Source organism: Ambystoma mexicanum, chromosome 2p (assembly GCF_040938575.1).
Source record: "Ambystoma mexicanum isolate Mex_15411 chromosome 2p, UKY_AmexF1_1, whole genome shotgun sequence".
In the NCBI taxonomy this organism is placed as follows: domain Eukaryota; kingdom Metazoa; phylum Chordata; class Amphibia; order Caudata; family Ambystomatidae; genus Ambystoma; species Ambystoma mexicanum.
The window spans coordinates 1,048,889,183-1,048,906,436 of NC_090923.1; the positions used below are offsets into that span (position 1 = coordinate 1,048,889,183).

The following is a 17,254-nucleotide window of genomic DNA, read 5'->3' on the forward strand; positions in this document are numbered from 1 at the left end:
TGGGAAACTAGAGTCTCCAGCACGCACTGTGCATGTTTTCGGCTTAGTAATCAGGTTGGTGTAGGCTAGCCTAGGCGACCTGGTGGAGGTGGGCATGGAAATGCGCTTGGAGAGGTAGGGGGGGCGCTAGATCATGGAGGCATTTGGGGGTAATGGAGAGGATTTTGAAGATAACTCTCTTTTTAACGGGAAGCCAGTGCACCTGTCTCCTGAGGTCCGATATGTGATCCTTTTTCGGAAGTCCAGAGGCGGCCCTAAGTGCATTGTTTTGGACAAGCTGGAGTTTGGCAATGTTTTTGCTGGATGTGCCTCCGAGGAGAGCATTACAATAGTCCAGTCTTGAACCGATGGTGGCCCTGGCAATAGTAAGGCAGTCTGCGTGGTTAGGAAGGGTTTTACTGCGTTGAGCAGTTTAGAGTAGTAGGCCGATGAGGATGCAATGGCGTTGACCTGCCTGTTCATAGTGAGGTTTGAGTCAAGGTAGACTCCGAGAGTTTTAACTGTGTGGGACACTTCGATGGGTATGTTATCAATGGTGAAGGAGCGATATTTCTTGTTAAGGTTACCCAGGATGGTTGGTGACCCAATGAGTAGGAGCTTGGTTTTGTCGCTGTTGAGGCACAGCCAATTTTCTGCCATCCAGGCTTGGATGGTGCAGTAAATGGAGTTAAGGGTGATCCTGCATTGCAGATACGAAAGCGCTTGGAGGAGTACAACATTGCAAGAAGGGAATTAACCCTGTGAACATTATTGGGATTTAACCCTGTGATTGTTTTCGAATACTTGTTCAGGTAATATATTGGCCAGGAATTGGAGTGCGCGCCTCACCCCTGCTTTTTTCATACAAAACATAAATTACAATTTAAAAATGATATATACCTTTCATACAATTCCTTCAATTCAAATGCCATTCTAGCCACCTATTAACACGTTTCATCCATGCTTTATCATAAATGCCCAATACAAAATGTATTATCACAGTAAGAAATGGCTAGACTGGTTATACCAAAATGCCAGTCTAGCAACGTAATTACACTTATCATGCATTGCTGCAGCCAGTCTGGATACGTTTTCTGACTCAGGTGTGGTATTTCATGTTGCCATCATGATTAAAGCAAACATGATAAGTGTTATTATATGGCTACACTGACTTACATTGCTGCAACCAATCTGGTTATGTTTTCTGGCTGGCATGGATTTTTTAACTTTGTATCAAGGTTAAAGCAAACATGATAAGCAAACATTGTTGGCTTTAAACTTGATGGCCAGTAACAAATGCCATGCCAGAGTCATAAAACATAACCAGACTGGCTGTAGCAACGTAGGCTAGTCTAGCCACATAACACTTACCATATTTTCTTTAACAATAATGCCCAGCAAAAAATGCCACACCAGAGGAAGAAAACATAAGGAGACTTGCTGCAGCAATACAGTCCAGTCTAGCCACCGTGGTAAATCAGAATCAGGGGATGGACAACTCATTGTGATTTAACTCAGTAAGATTATTATATTCTCAAAATAAAACACTAGCCCTCTGACCCTGGTACCTATGCTATCCTAGAAAGGAAAGGAAAAGGGTACACATCAGAATGTCATTCAAAACCAAGTCCACCATCTAGAAAACCTAATCTAGGCTGATACTGGTCCTACCACTACAAAGGAAAAACCTCTAATCAAATACAAAATTACTTAAGGCCCTTTGCCACTTGGTTTATCCCTGGCTGGTTTCTGACCCACCCGAGACTGTCCCAGGATTAGGGAAGGGTGTCTTGCCCTAAGCAGGATTCCAGACTTGTCACCAGCCGATGTCTCTGGGCCTTTTGCTCGATTCACTTTTCCAACACAATATTTCAATACGTTCCCTCAGGGATTCCCTCCGGGTATGCAATGGAATAATTCAGAGTCTCTAGGGCTCCTGGACTGCTATTAAGTTCTAGTATTCTGCAAGGTAAAGTCCTTGTACATGACCTTGGGTAACCAGGTCTTGTCTGGCTTAGTCCAGAACCCCTTTGGCTCCTACCCTCCCTGGGCTCTCAGGTGGTATGTGTTAGCAGTCCTCTCTGGGTCCGATAAATTCTCACCCAACCATGGGGTCTCCGGTTTTGCAACCCCCTCGTGGGGGTATCTGCTCTCTCAGCCCACTTGTGCGGTTTAGACTGTTAGCCCCTCTTGGGATGTTAATCTTCTCACTCCGGCCTGGTGTATATGGGGCCTTGCCCCAGTTTGGGTTATCTGATGGTTAAGCACCTCTTGGGCTGTTCATCTTCTCACCCTGGTTTGGGGTATGGGGCCTCACAGTGGTTTAGAAGGTTCTATGTTCTTTCATCGTCAGGCATTATTACGAATGTCTTTTAAAAAAAAAGGTCATTGCATTTTTTAAAAACTTTTTTGGGGGGGGTTCCTCCACCCAAACCACCCCTCTGCCACCTATTGTTTATTATTCACGAATCCCCCAACCCCTTATCTGCCCTTTCCCACCACCCAAAAAATGTCAATTACCCTTTTCATAATTTCATGCTCGTTTAAAAGGCAACCGTAAAAATGACTGGCGATGAAACAAATTTATACCGTTTAGTTTATCTGGTGCTTCAGCCCCTGTTGAACTGGGCGTCTTCTCACCCCGGCTTGGGTTATCTGCGGGTCTGCCCGTCCTGGTTCCCTGAACACACCATGTGTCTAGATTGATACAGTGGCGTCCCTTAGGAGAGGCGTCAATGCGGATCTGGTTCTTCTTCTGCATCGCGACACAGACTTCGGGGCTTCCCGTCGGTTCATGACAGGGTTTCACCGTCAGCTTCAGCCTGTGTCCGTTGACCACTGCAATTCATGCAGTTGTGTCTCTTCTCCAGATACAAGCCTGGCTCCAAGGAGCAGTCTTCTGTGGACTTTCTTGCTCCTCGATGTCGTCTGCGCCGGAATGCTTTCTGTCTCTGCCTTCAAGGGGGACAGGCCATCCTCTGCATCTCCGCTCGGCAGGCTTGCATGCCTCTCTCCTGCTCTCCCCCTCTTGGTTCCTCTCATGCACCCTTTAACGTTTCTCCCTGGGGAGAGATGGAACAGTCCATTGGTCCTGCCTTTCACACAATGAGGGCAACATTAAAAGGTTAGAAATTATACCAGCTTTATCCTTATGAACATTCCCGTAGTTGTCTGGTGCAATTTCCATATAGCCACATAAAATATGGCCTGTCCTCTAAGGGGCTAGAGGAGAATTAACCCCAGTGGGATCCTGGTTAGCCTGGCCGCTAGGGGGTGTTAGGCTTAGCACGCTCACCTCCCGAGTCCCAAAGGAGGTGGCTCCTCCTTGAGCAGACAAATTCACTGGATTTGTCACACCACATAACACTTATCATGGAAACATGATAACATGATATGTGTTGTTAGATGGCTAGACTGGAAGGCATTGCTACAGTCAGGTTGGTTATGCTTTATGCCTCATGATACCATGTTTGCTTTAACATTGAATCCCAGTAAAAAAAAACAATGCACCCCTTCCCTACATCCTCAAATCAGAGGGCCTCTCACCACAGCTGGTGAGTAGGCTTCTGATTTTGAAGCATCCCCTCCGGGTGGAAGGGGTGCATTATCCCCACACGTATACACGTTTGCACATGCACCCATCCACATTTACTCTCTTTCATTCAAATGCGCACTCAAACATACTCAATCAGGATCTATTGTGACGGCCGAAAATGGCGACTTATTTTTTAAATCCCTTTACACCACATATATATGCCGGGGGGAAATTCCCTGCAGCCTCCACAATATTAATATTATATACTGTACCCCCCACATGTAAAAGTGGTGTAAGGGGGGGCAAAAAAAGAAAAAAGTCGGCATTTTCGGCCGTCATAATTGTGAGGGTTACATTTTGGTACGATTCCCTCAATCATCACACAGGCAGCCACGCACACATTTGCACATTTCTTTTTAATGAAGGAACAAGGTTATTGATGCCAGCTTGCAGATGTTAAAAACCTTTGTTGACAGTAGTAGCTGCATTGTGGTGCTCCAGGTGTGGACGGCTGGTTCATGGAGCTTTTGTTCATAGTTGTCAAACGAAGTCAGGCTTCGCTATGTATAGGCCCAAAGGTTCCCAGGAACAGATTCGTATTTAGTACTTTGCAGCAACGAAGGAAGAATTTGTTAAGCCTGATTTCAAAGGTTATTGAGCTTCAGACAGTTGAGTCTTGTATGTGAAAGGTTTTCCCACCAAACCACTTAGATTTAGCCGGTTTGGTGGTCAGTAGGATCCGTGATGCAGATCCTGGGTGGCTGTTTGGAATGTAGGCAGGGCTTTAAGTGGGCCGGGGCCTGCCGGGGCTGGGCCCCGGCAGTCTCCGAAATTTCGTTTTGAGGCGGGGCCCTGCCGGGGCCCACTAATTTCTTCTGGCAGCCCCAGGCATTTTTATTCTACAGCCTGAAGCTCTCCCTCGTGTGCGAGAGCTTCAGGCTTCAGAAAAACATGCCTTTCAGCCATAATGGTGGCGCCGCACCTACGAGGCATCCCTTTAATCAAGTGATGCACGTGGGCCGGCGCCACCATTATGGAGAAAAAGTGAGGCCGCTGGAAGCAGAGGCCTTGCTTTCTAAATACTGAAGCTCCCGCGGATTCGCGGGAGTTTCAGTCCTTAGGAAAAAGCCCTCTGCTTCCAGTGGCCTCACCCTTTCAGCCTTGATGGTGACGCTGCCCCTCCCCAGCTGGCGAGGGGCAGCGCCACCATTAAGGCTGAATAGGCGAGGCGCTGTCCCCTGCCAGGCAAGCCTATGGAATATAAGTGCAGAGATCAGCACCCTCTCCATCATAGGGGAGAGGGTGCTAATCTCCACAAAAGGCTGCCTGGCAGGGGTGCCAGTAGCCCATTGAGCCGGGGCTCGTCAAGGGGGCGTGGCCTAACGGGCCATCAAGGCCCCCGCTGTTAGGCCACGCCCCCTCGATGAGCCCTGGCTCGATTTGTAGTGCCACTTAAGGCACTGAATGTAGGTGAGAACGATCTTAAAGGGCAATTGCAGGGTACGACCATAAGGGACCTTAAGGAGTAGGCAGAGAGTTTTAGAGTGACTTATTTTCTTTGGTCAGCATCCAATGTAAGGACTTTGATGCCAGAGTGATGTAATCAGAAAGTGTCATTCAAAGGAGGATCCAGGAAGCATAGCACCATTGGAGTTTACTGTTGGATTTTACCAGGATCCCTTGCAAAGGTGTATTGCAGTAGTTTGGTAGTAACATCTGTCAAACGGAGTGAGAATCTGGGTGTAGAATTGTAAAACCCAGCAATCGGTGCAAGTACCTGGCAATATGATTGAAATAACTGCTAAATAGTACCTCGGACTATAATGCCAACAACGTAAATATTATGTGAGTGCCTGTGCATACGAAGGCAATGGTGTGGTGGTGTGAGTACATGCACATAGGTTGTGTTTACCTGGGCATATAATGTCAACATCTGGAAAATGGGGGCAATGCCTCAGTGGACCGGGGCAAATGAATTAAATACCTGTTAAATAGTGTGACTAGCTGGGCATCCAATTGAAAAACCTTGCAAGTTGTGTGATTACCTGGCTCAATATGACAGCAATGCCCGATTAATAATAGGACTGCATATCATATGATGCAACCCTTAAGTCCAGCACGGTAACGCCCGCCAAATCATTGATATGTTATGTTGTGATATGTGCTATTCATAGATTATGCCTAAATGCCATTGTTATGGCCTTTAAGTGCTGTGGGTTGACTTGGAATTTGGTAGACCTAGTTTGAACATTACATGATAAACCTGGACACCACATTACAAGAACATTATATTTTATGGCAGAGATAACTAGTACTGTACGATTATCTTTAAGAGTTAGGTGGGGTGTGCTGTGTGTTTGACGATGACTGTTAATTAGTGAGTGCTGGCATGAGAAGTAATTTTGGGTTGTGAGACTGCCTGCTGTTATGGGAATTATGCACTAAAAAGGTGAAGTGAGTAAAGAGAGTTGGGGTGTGATTATCTGTTCCCAAGCAACTGATTGCAGATGTTGGCTTTGCGGCTACACTGCATAGCACAGCATTATCGTCAACAGTTGGTATGTGTTGGGTACGCAGTACTGTGTGTTTGACTATGCCTGATAAGCGACTATCCATCCCGTGCAACTGATGGCAGTATACCGCACAGCTGTCCTTGGTATGACGTCTCAGTGCTGCACCCTTGTCTAGGAGTGCTGCAGCATATTCCACTGAACCACTGGGAGGTGACTGTTCTGTGTGTGGTGGGATTTCCAGGTATGATGTAAATGGATGAGAAGCAGGACTGTTTCCAGGTCCAAATTGAGAAAATGGTTTAACAATAGCACACAAAAATGACAAGTAGATGTGGTGCTGTTCGTGTGTTGTTTTTTAGCTGAAATTGCCTACTATCACATTGCAGGTAGAACGTTTTTCTCTTGCTTTTTTTCAAACCCACCATAATATTAATGGGGAATGGTGGGGAAACATGTCCTAATGCTCCAATATCAAAGATATCAACCTACACTGCACTAAAAAAAATGCCATTGAAGGTGAAACGTGTATGTGGCTGGTTGTTGCATTCTTGAGGGGTGTCAGTCTTGAGTTGGAAAAAGCTATGTATAAAATAGTACTGTTCTAAAAGACAATGGGCCTCATTAAGAGTGTGCCGGAATGGTAACAACCGTGCTGGTAAGCCTACCGGTACGGTTGTTACCGGACCGGCACACCACAAGTCTGCGGGCGGGTGCCGTCCCACCCCGCCCCCAGGGTCTGGGCAGGCAGAACGGCACCTGCCCGCAGAATTTCACGGAAGCACCAGCACCGTTATTAACGGTGCCAGTGCTTCTGTGGTCCCCATTCCCATTGAGTCCAAATGGGAATGGGGAATTACCTTTTCCGATGCTTGACTTCACGGACCGCCAGGGCTGTAATGCCCCGGTGTTTCCGGCAAGTCAGGCAAGCTGCCGGTTTTACTGACATGGTTACCACTGGACTTGTAATGAGGCCCATTGACAGTTTTCTCAAATGGGGAAAGAATTATAGACGTGGGTGGAAATCCTGGATTCCAGAAAGGCACACTCTATATAAAAGCATGCTATTCTTTATTTTATTATTGCTAAAGCTCTTTGACATCCAAGGACACACTAAGGACTCCACCCCGCTCAGTCCTCCCCTTAAATTTCCTCCCCATTGGGTACTAATGTGACTCTCTTCTGAACCCAAAAGCATGTCTGCTGCACAGTCTGGGAGATGCCTTCTGGCTCCTATCTTTTAGAAAGGCATTTGGGGTGAGAAATTCAAGAACCAGCCCTGCCATTCAGAGGAGGTGCCTGGACACAAAGCTGGCTTCAAAATGGGTCAGGTCTGAGGTTTGGAGGGAAGAGGCAGAGTGCAGCCCTCAGCTAAAAGGCAGGGTTCTCGGACAGGTTTACCGAGGAAGGTGCAGGTAAAGTGGAGAAGGACCTAGAATTATTTCTTCAAAATCACAGAGGACTTTGGGCCTCATTCCGCATTTGGCGGTGCAGGAAGAAATTGGTTATCATTTGGCAGTAACAGATCACTTTTAATTGGCAGTAACAAAATGACCTCCATTCTTTCTGCACCGCCAAACTGCAGGTTTTGGCGGAATTACTAGTGGCGAAAATACTGCATGGTAATTCCACCGATTTCTTGAGAAAAAGTGGATTATCATGGTGGAATTACCACTCAGTAATTATGCTCATTGTTAGAGGAAAAGCTTGATGTTGGAGGTAAATCCTCCAGTTTTTCTCCAAAAATCGGTGGAATTACCACTTGGTTATTCCACCGGTGGTAATTCCACCAAAATCTCCAATGCAGTCCTATGGATTCCATAAATGGGGGATTAACACTGCCTTGCCACCACTCAAAAACTTTCCTGAAATATCAGTAGAGGCATTCGCATTGCTGGTAAAACACAGCAAGAAAGCTGGGTAACCCATGGATCCCTGTCCCCCGGATATCTACAAATCAATCCTTGCACAAGGAATCCCAGCAGAATACTACAGAGACCTTCTAAATCTATCACTAGCAACAGGGACTGTGCCGAGGATGTTCAAATCAGCCTATATCAAGCCACTTAAAAAAAACACAAGTGGCGTCATAGAAGACCTCTCCAACTACCGGCCAATTTCAAACATTCCCTAACCGGCAAAACTCCTGGAAACCTACGTATATAAAATTACCCAAGAGCACATAGAAAAACACCACCTGCTAGACTAAGCTCAAGTCGGTTTCAGACCAGCAAGAGGAACGGAAACAGCACTACTTTATATCTGGGATGACCTCAAAACTAACATAGACGCAAACACAACCTCAGCCCTTATTCTTCTTGACCTCTCCGAAGCCTTTTACACAGTTAGCCATGACACCCTGACCAAAAGACTAGAAGACATAGGCATAACAGACACAGCACTACTCTGGACTAAATCATTCCTAGCAGACAGAACAGAAACCGCATAGATTAAACCCTTCAAATCCACTCCACGAGTTAACGACTGTGGAGTACCACAAGGATCCTCACTATCACCACTATATTTCAACATCTACCAGGCTCCAGTCATCAGAATCTTCAAAAAATACAACATTACCTGCTACAACTACGCCGATGACACTCAAATCATCTACAAAATCAAAGACAACGAAGCGGATCACTCAACTCTAATCGACTGTCTGAAAGAAGTCTTCGACTGGATGAATACCAACAACCTGAAAATCAACCCAGGAAAGACCGAAATCATGATCATATACAAAGACCAAGGGAACGAAGCTGCCATCCCATGGCCAATGGAAATGGGAACCGCACCTACACCATCTAAGGTAGTAAAGAATCTGGGAGTTCTGATGGACAACACCCTAACCTTAGAACCGCAAATAAACGCAACAGTGAATAAATGTTTCTTCCTCCTCCACACGGCAAGATGAATCCTACCTTTCCTCCTCTTCATGCACAAAACACTCACTATCGTCGCCCTCATCATGTCAAGAATCAACTATGCAAACCTCGAAATACCAGAATACCTTCTGAAGAAACTACAACAAATCCAAAATGCAGCAGCCAGACTACTCCTCAAATTATCCAGAAGAGACCACATCACTCCTGCCCTAAAAACACTACACTGGCTCCCAGTAAAACATTGCATCACCTTCAAAACCATGTGCATAACGCACAGGGCAGAGGACAAGGAGCAGAATTCCTTCACAAGAAAATAACAATCTACAAACCAAAGAGGCCCCTCCGATCCAGCAACGAAATCCGCCTGGAACTAAAACCATACCTTAAGAAAAAACTTGGAGGCACCTCCTTCTACCACTTGGCCGCAAAAACCTGGAACAACATCCCAAAAGAGATAAGAAAACAGAAGATCACCACAAATTCAGAAAATTACTAAAAACCTGGCTCTTCAAGATGACAGACTCAAACTGAAAAACCGAAACAACAGAGAAAAAGGACGACTAAACTTGAAAGGACACTGACAGTCCCAGAACTAACAGGGAAGCTCCCACAGTACCGGGAGGGATGACACCATATAGTCTGAAACACACGTGACACCCATGGAGACGGACTCAACTACCCCAGACAATCCCACCAACAACCTCACCCTCTACCCCCCTTAGTTGCCACCAGGTACCAAGTGTCAATTGAATTGTCAAGATACTGACAATCACCACACTGCTAAGTGGTGGACATTGGCAGATGCTCTGGCCACAGGAGTAGGAAGGAAGGACCGGTGGGGTTGTGAGGGAGGCTGGTTGAGGTGGGGGACAGATCTGAAAGGGACATTGAATGCAAGATGGGCCCAGATTAGATCTATGGCGCAACAGGAGAGACTACACAAGCCCAGCGCCTCAACTCAGGATAGAGATGCCAACTAACCAATTCCACTAACAATTTCCCCTCTGCACACACCTCTCAAACGCCAAACCAAACACAACCACAAACCTACAGCACAACAAACCGCACAACTTCTCTACACTGCAACAACACAAAAAAATAAAACACACATAGACTTCCACAACAGTACATGATGACTACCGGCCGCATGCACCCCAGGCCCAGCCAACGGACCCACCGGGCTGAGGCCGCCAACAGCCCATCACTGCTCACTTGCACTTTTCCTGCTTTATCCCACTAACTCGCCCTTCCTCCCTTTTTCAGAGCCGCCAATGCGCCAGGGGACCAACCCGGTGGTGATAGTGTGCGGTACAAATGTACTTTAATATTAACATTAACTTGGAATCCTGTGGTAAACCTACACGACCAAGTGGTAGTAACAGTAATCACTTTTAGCAGTATTTTAGTGCATTTACTGCTGAAATACCAACAAACTCAGAATGAGGCCCATTTTGCGGTGCAGGCTGTGTGCTGCCGAGCTCAGATGGGGAAACACCACCAGCACAATGCTCAACCACCTGAAAAAGAAACAATGCTTGATCTGTGCGTGAAAGAAAGCAGGCTTCCCAAATGCTTTGCACCAGGTACTGAATATCAGATGGGGCTGCTATGCACCAGACCTGCTGTTCCCCGAGAATTGCGGAAGTTCCAGACTTCTTGACCCTGATGGCTTTCATCAAAGCAGGATGCTGAATGCCTGCGGATGATAGTGTGAGCTGGGGATCTATGTGATTACTGCGAACCCCAGAGGCCTGACTGCCGAAAACAGCAAAAATAATGTCAACCCCCATATCACCACATACATATGCAGGGGGAGACCCCCCGCACCCAATCCATACTTGTATTATATCCCATACGCCCCCACATATATATGTGCTGTAAGGGGGGTAGAAACAAAAAGTCTGAATTTTCAGCAGTCGGAATTCTGGAGGCGACATTTTGGTATATTTCCTGAGCTACCAGTGAGAAGTGCAATGAAGACTGTGCATCACGTTTCCGGGAACAGGTAGACAAAGCAGTGCACGTGGCTCTCACTACAGACTGCTGGATAGCATTGACAGCAGAGAGCTATGTGACTGTGACCTGCGATTACATTGAAAGTTGGGAGCTACGCTCAGCAGTTCTGCAAATGGAAAATGTGGCAGAATGTACAAAAGTGGAAAGCCTTGTTGAACAGTTAAATGCCATATGTGCTAATAATGTAATATATACATATAGAGTTCTATAATGTAGAAAGGTGGGCACAGCTGATGCAAGCACTAGGAAACTAGGCAAATGACTAGATGGCCAGAAGTGGATGCCAAACAGCACATTCTTCCATCTGTTATCATGAATTACAAGAGATATACACCAATGTGAGCTAAAATGGCTGTGTGATGCCTTCCCACCATTCAGGAGTGCCCTACTACAAACTACAATGCCTATGTGTGTGTCTAAAATGTACTAACATGGTAGTGAAAGCAGGACTATTGCCAATTGACACATGTTTTTGCACTGTACACCACATGCTCCATCTCAAAAGTGAAAACACGAGCCTTGCAAGATGACTCTTGATAGATAAACGTGGTCAGGATCAGGTCACTCACCTCAGGCAGGACAGAGTCATGGTAGATCCCTCCTGCAACTCCAGGAAGAAGAGCATGGGTCAGCCAAAAAAGACTAATCAGAAGTAGGAGCAGAAGGGAGATGGGATGGGCATGGGCAGGTTCAGCAACACCTAGCTGAAGAGTGCTGTGCTTACAGTACATTTTCATTAGCATGAAAAGCCGTATCGATATTACTTTGTAAGTGATACTAAAATGCCTGCCTCTGATGACTAACCACTTGTCAATTGATTGGTGGCATGGTTTGCTCTCAGACGGAAACATGTATATTCAAGCAACTTTAAAACGACTGTACATTTTGAGAATCTGCCACATTGGGCCTCATTATGACCCAGGCGGCCACGGAATCAACAGTGCTGGTAAGAGACTGGCACCGTTCATTCCGGGCCGCCCTATTACGAGTTCTGCAGCGGGTCCCGCTAAGGAACACCTGTCAGACCAGGGGTCCTTATCAGGACCCACTAGCAGACCCGGATGCTAAAAACGGGCCCGTCATTAACGGGCCCGTTGTTAGCATCCTCCCCATTCCCATTGAGCACTATTGGGCTCAATGGGAATGGGGATTAATTTTTACCGGGGCCCAGAAAAGGGCAATTACCGGGTCTGCCAAGGTTGGCATGACCCGGTTATTGCCCTTTTCTGGGACCCGGTAAAAAATCATTACCGGCGGCACGGCTACCGCCAGGGTCGTAATGAGGCCCATTGAGTTTATTTTGGGCACACACTCTAATTGCCAAGATGTGATACTTTGTATCTGGGGGAATTTATAACTGCAAGCATTATATAGCATTTCTTGAAAAGTTAATACAAACAAAGCTGCCAAATGCTTTGCGCATTTTTTATGCTAAACTTAAAAGCACTGCTTAATGACACTGATAAGGGCTTGCTTGTGTATGCTAGAGTGCATGAATCTAGTGCAGGTTTTAGAACCAACATAAACATGCTGGCTGGTAATATTGGTATGTGGAGGGTACATGTAGGTAGCTAAACCTGTCAGAGTTGTATGTGGGTTGTCTGATGTTACAATTTCTGGTCTATCATTAAGCTTATAGAAAAAGGCATTCAAATATTTGAACATTTTGGAATTTGTTGGGAAGGAGATTGTCCTAACCAACCCCCCTCGTCCCAATCTGGGCAAATAAACTATGTGTGGGCCAAGGTGGGAGACGTCCCTACCCCAATGACACTCATCTGCACAAGATAACATCAGCAATTACACAAATAATGTCCCTGCCCAGGGTCACCATTTTGTATCAGATCAGATGCCATCATTTTACTAGGCCCAAAAATCATCCCTCTGCCAAACTCAGCTCTCCCATCCCCAGCACCCCGCACAGAGAGCCCAAGGCATTGCCACCCCCTGCCAGCTCCGCACAAGCCTTGTTCTCACGGAAGTCCAGCCATTTATTGTTGTGAATAGTTAGTATCATTTCCAGAGAATGGGCTCTCTGCAGAGCGTGAGACCGAAGCCAGCCCCAGCACAAGTGCCCATCCATCTCCACTAAACTGCCATGCTCTCTCAACCCCCACCCTACCAGGCCAGGGCCCACCAGTTCCAACCCCCCACTCTCTTTCATGTTCATGTCATCTGACCCCCTCGCACTGACCATTCCAGAACACCCACCATAGACTTAATCCCATGCAGCAGTATATTCTCCCCAAAGCAACACACGTCTGTTCGTATCGTGAGGCACCAGGGAAAGTAAACAGTAGTTCAAACCCCCAACGGGAGACACCTGGGAGCGGGACCCCGGTATCAATAAAGCCCTGCATGCAGAGGTCGGAATGTCAATATATTAGTCAATTTTCTCCAAGTAGCCCCATTCATGCAAGGATTTTATGTTTGCCATTATTTTTTAGATAAGACCAAGATAGTGGCCATTGCCAGAAAGGGGCCAAGTCGCTCTGGTATTGATACCGCTCAGGGCACGATTGCCATCACGGAACTTCAATGCCTTGGCCAATTACGATGCGATAATTATAAAAAAAACGGCGAGCGAAACTACTCACTCACCAGGCTATTAAGTTCGCCAGTGGCACGGCAAGCTTTAGTATCGCTGGCATTTTAAAGCTATATCAGCAGTGTTTTGTCCCTTCGATCCTGTATGGCCTGGAAGCGTTGGCCATGCAGGATTTAAAATGGCTAAACATTCTGGAGGGCCACTACTGGCGAACGGTCCTGGGACTTGGTCCGTCATGCTCTATGCAGTATCTGCGCTTAGAGCTGGGCCTTACTTCTCTTTAAGAGGCAAGGCCCTGCGTGTGAGAGGTTCATTTTATCTAAAAGCATGCTTAGCCCCCACTTGTAAATTGCTCGCACTGGCCGGTGGTAGGTATGATGCTGAGAGGCAACCATGTGGGTTTATCTTCAAACAGTTGAATGAATCTCTTTTTTTGGAGATCGAATGGTCCTTTGTCAACAAGAAAGATATGCCTCTTACCCATTTGAAAAAAATCTTTTGAGCACAAATTAAACAGATGGGATTGGTGTGCGAACTATACGCATCTGTCCCAAGGTAAAGGGATATGAGGCTATATCTCATGTCATTCACAGATACCGGAAGCCACAACCCTATCCGTTGCTATTACTGGACCCTGAGGTGAGGCAGTTCATTCTAAGGCTGCGGGTAAATCAGCTCCCGGTGCTGGCTGTCATTGGCCCCCGTTTGGGGGTGGCACTGCAACACAGGGCCTGTAGAATCTGTGAGTGTGCAGGAGCTCTGGAATCAACTAGACACGGCCTTACATTATGTCCCAAACTAGGCCCGATTTATATGTCTCTGTTCGTGAAATGGGTTCATAGACGTGAGGCAATTACTGGGGAGCCTTTTTGGGATCTGTGCTTAAACTCTGAATCCATGGCACTTCAGCTTGCCCCGTTTAGGATGTGGAACCATGTGAAGACTCTCCTTCCTGACTTAAGCACTTAAGGCCTGAGTGGGTTTTTGAAATTATAGATAAATCTCTTATAGGCTGTATCTGTCTCTGAATTCGCCCCAGCAGTTGTGCATCTGTATCTTGCACCTTGGCAGGGATATTATTGTGTATTGTGTATTGTGTACTATAATAATATGTGGCTTGTATTATGATTATAACATGCTATGTTTGAGTTATTCTATGCTATGTAATGAAGTTTTATGTTTGTTTTATGCTTATGTTTGTCTAAAGTCCAAATGTTGGATTATATCACAATAAAGTAAATAATAATTATTTATTTATTATCAGTTCCAGTTGTTTAGCTCAGACAGTTAGCCATGTATCACATTCGTCCTGACCTTCACTGCGGAGATGAGCCCAGCTGGCCCACGTGCCACCCAATCGACTGGGAAGCAGCGGCCAATTGGAGCCTGGCATACCCTATAGAGCAGGCTCTGCCATACGTCCCCTCCAATCTGCACTGTGATTTCTTACTGTTATGATAACGCCATTCATGACAAAATTGTTTTTTATAATGTGCTGCCCGTGTAATTTTTGGCAGAGCGCTCTCGGGCAGAAGAGTGCTTTGCTGGCATTTTTATTGTATAAACTTTGTCATCCTTGCAACTCATCTCGTGGTCTTATTCTCTGATGGGGCGTATTATCTTTACTTTTGCATTTTTATGAGGACACCTGTATGCTGAGTGCCTTCATTTGGTGACCCCTTAGCGTGATTTCCTCGAGTCCCCCGTACCTGCAGCAAGATCCAGGGCTTCTCTGGAAAGGCCTCACTCACCTACAGCTGACCAGTCCCCAAAAACGTGTATGCAGAAGAAAAAGGTTCTTATGGGTTCCAGCGTTTCAAATACCCTGCTGCTCGCTGGAACAGGGTGTGGCCCCAGGGAGAGGCCCAGGTGTGGATAGACCACGAAAGGAGGCTCTTGGAAGAATACAGGCACATGAGTATAAATTGTAAGGACAGACAAATGATGGGAGTTGGGGAATAAAGAGCAGAGTGCCTGAATGTAACACGCCGTGAATGAATGCAGACGAAGTGAACAATTGATTGAAACAAAGCACTTCCTTTTTTATGGCCATTAGTTTTTTAGTAGAGAAATAAGGAGAACATACAGAGGAGATACGGGAACCTAGCTCCGAAAGGGGGTGGAAGGTGGTGCCACAATGCACTGTCCCGACCAGTGCAGAGAATAAATACTGGAGACAAAAGTAGGAGCCTCATATAATTAGACGGCTCAGGAATAAGTAGTGGTTATTATTTTAACTTGTTATTGTATTTTAGCTCATTATTTTCAATGTTTTTATATATATGTGGAGGTAGGCCCAGGAGGGGCAACTGTGATGTGTATGATGGGTAAGTGAGAAAGTGAATAATGCTCTAAAAAGGGGGATAGGGTATATGTTTTATGTTCTTTGTTTCTGTTGGTTTTTAACCCGTTTTATGTTTTCCATATATAATTGTGTAACGTATATTGATATCAGAGATAGATGTTATGAAACTTCATTGATTGTTCTAAAAAGAAGGTCCCAGGTATAGCAGAGAGGGTAAAGGGAGAAAGGGCCCTACAAAATTGGGGGAACCATACACAACAGGTAAAGCTTCGTGGTCATGGGGCTGGACACCCCACTATCCCATATTTGCAAGCATCTACCCCTATAAAGTGAACAAATGAAAAAATACCATGGCCAATGGGTAACCGAAGCAAAAGGGGAGGGGACTGTCATTGCTTGGTTGGAAGATGGGTCTTTTGATAAGGGAACATTAGAGCACCTGTCCACGTACCTAACAGCAAAATACAAAGGGAAGCGGCTCCAAAACAGAAGGGAGATATTAGATTTGTGGAGGCTGTTCGAAGAAACTCCTACCAAAAATAAGAGGAAGCAAGGCTCAGAAACGCCAGCAGTAATCAGGGGAGATGAGGGAGAAAAGGAGAAGGGGGAGGAGGAACCCAAGAAAATCTATCCATTGCTCACAAGGCCGGCAGAGGGGTACACAAATCCAATGTATGTATCAGGGGGAAGTGCACCTACTACACCAGGTACAGCACCGCCCCACCATACGACCCATCGACCACCACCCCCACCCACAGTGGAGTAAGTACCCAAGATCTTGAGGTGGCTTTAACCTCCAACCGTACAGAACTGGCTCGATCACGGGCTGTGAGTGAAGCAGCACGAGGATCAGGGGAAGGGCCCCAACCTCCAAGAGGAACCCCTCCCATACCAGAAGATGAATGGAAATCAGGAAATGTTTTAGGATTGACAGTTCACCCATACGGGCAGTACGAGTAGCAAGGGAAGGGGAAACCGATAGTCTGGGGTATGACACTGTGGTCTTGGTGAGGGACGAGGAATATTGTAGTGACTTTGACGAATCGGAAGAAGGTGCCGTACGAGGGACACAGCAGGTGCAGTGGACCACCCCTAGAGTGGCAGAGACATGGGAGGGAAGGCTCTGAAAAAGAATGGGAAGGATGGCTCTAGCAAAAAAGAAAGGAACAGGGGTGAACGGTGGGAAGGTGAAATCAAAACTACAGATGCCTCTTATCCATAAGGGAGCGGGGCAGCCCTACTATGTCCCCTTGGGCGCAGATGAACAAAAACAACCTCCTTAATTCCCCCCACCCCACTTACGGCGGGCATGGGAAAATTGATCTATGCCTCCGAGAAAAACACTGCAGGGGTGCCCCTTGCTATAGGAGACATTAAAAGCCTCTTACAGTAGATCAAGCAAACTCAATGAGGGTGAAAGCAGGTTTTCCTGGTGTGACTATAAGTAACAATACTCATGATGGGGCTTTGTTTAATAAT

General features: G+C 46.3%; 1 protein-coding gene across 1 annotated transcript in view; it reads left to right on the forward strand.

Annotated features, from left to right (window-relative positions):
- Positions 1-15,056, forward strand: part of TM7SF2 (transmembrane 7 superfamily member 2) — a 224,692-nt gene extending 209,636 nt beyond the window's left edge. The window contains exon 11 of the mRNA XM_069644955.1: positions 14,735-15,056. Within this exon, the coding sequence (XP_069501056.1) occupies positions 14,735-14,748 (14 nt within the window). The 3' untranslated portion in view covers positions 14,749-15,056. The remainder of the gene's footprint in view (positions 1-14,734) is intronic.
- The last annotated feature ends 2,198 nt before the right edge of the window (positions 15,057-17,254 follow it).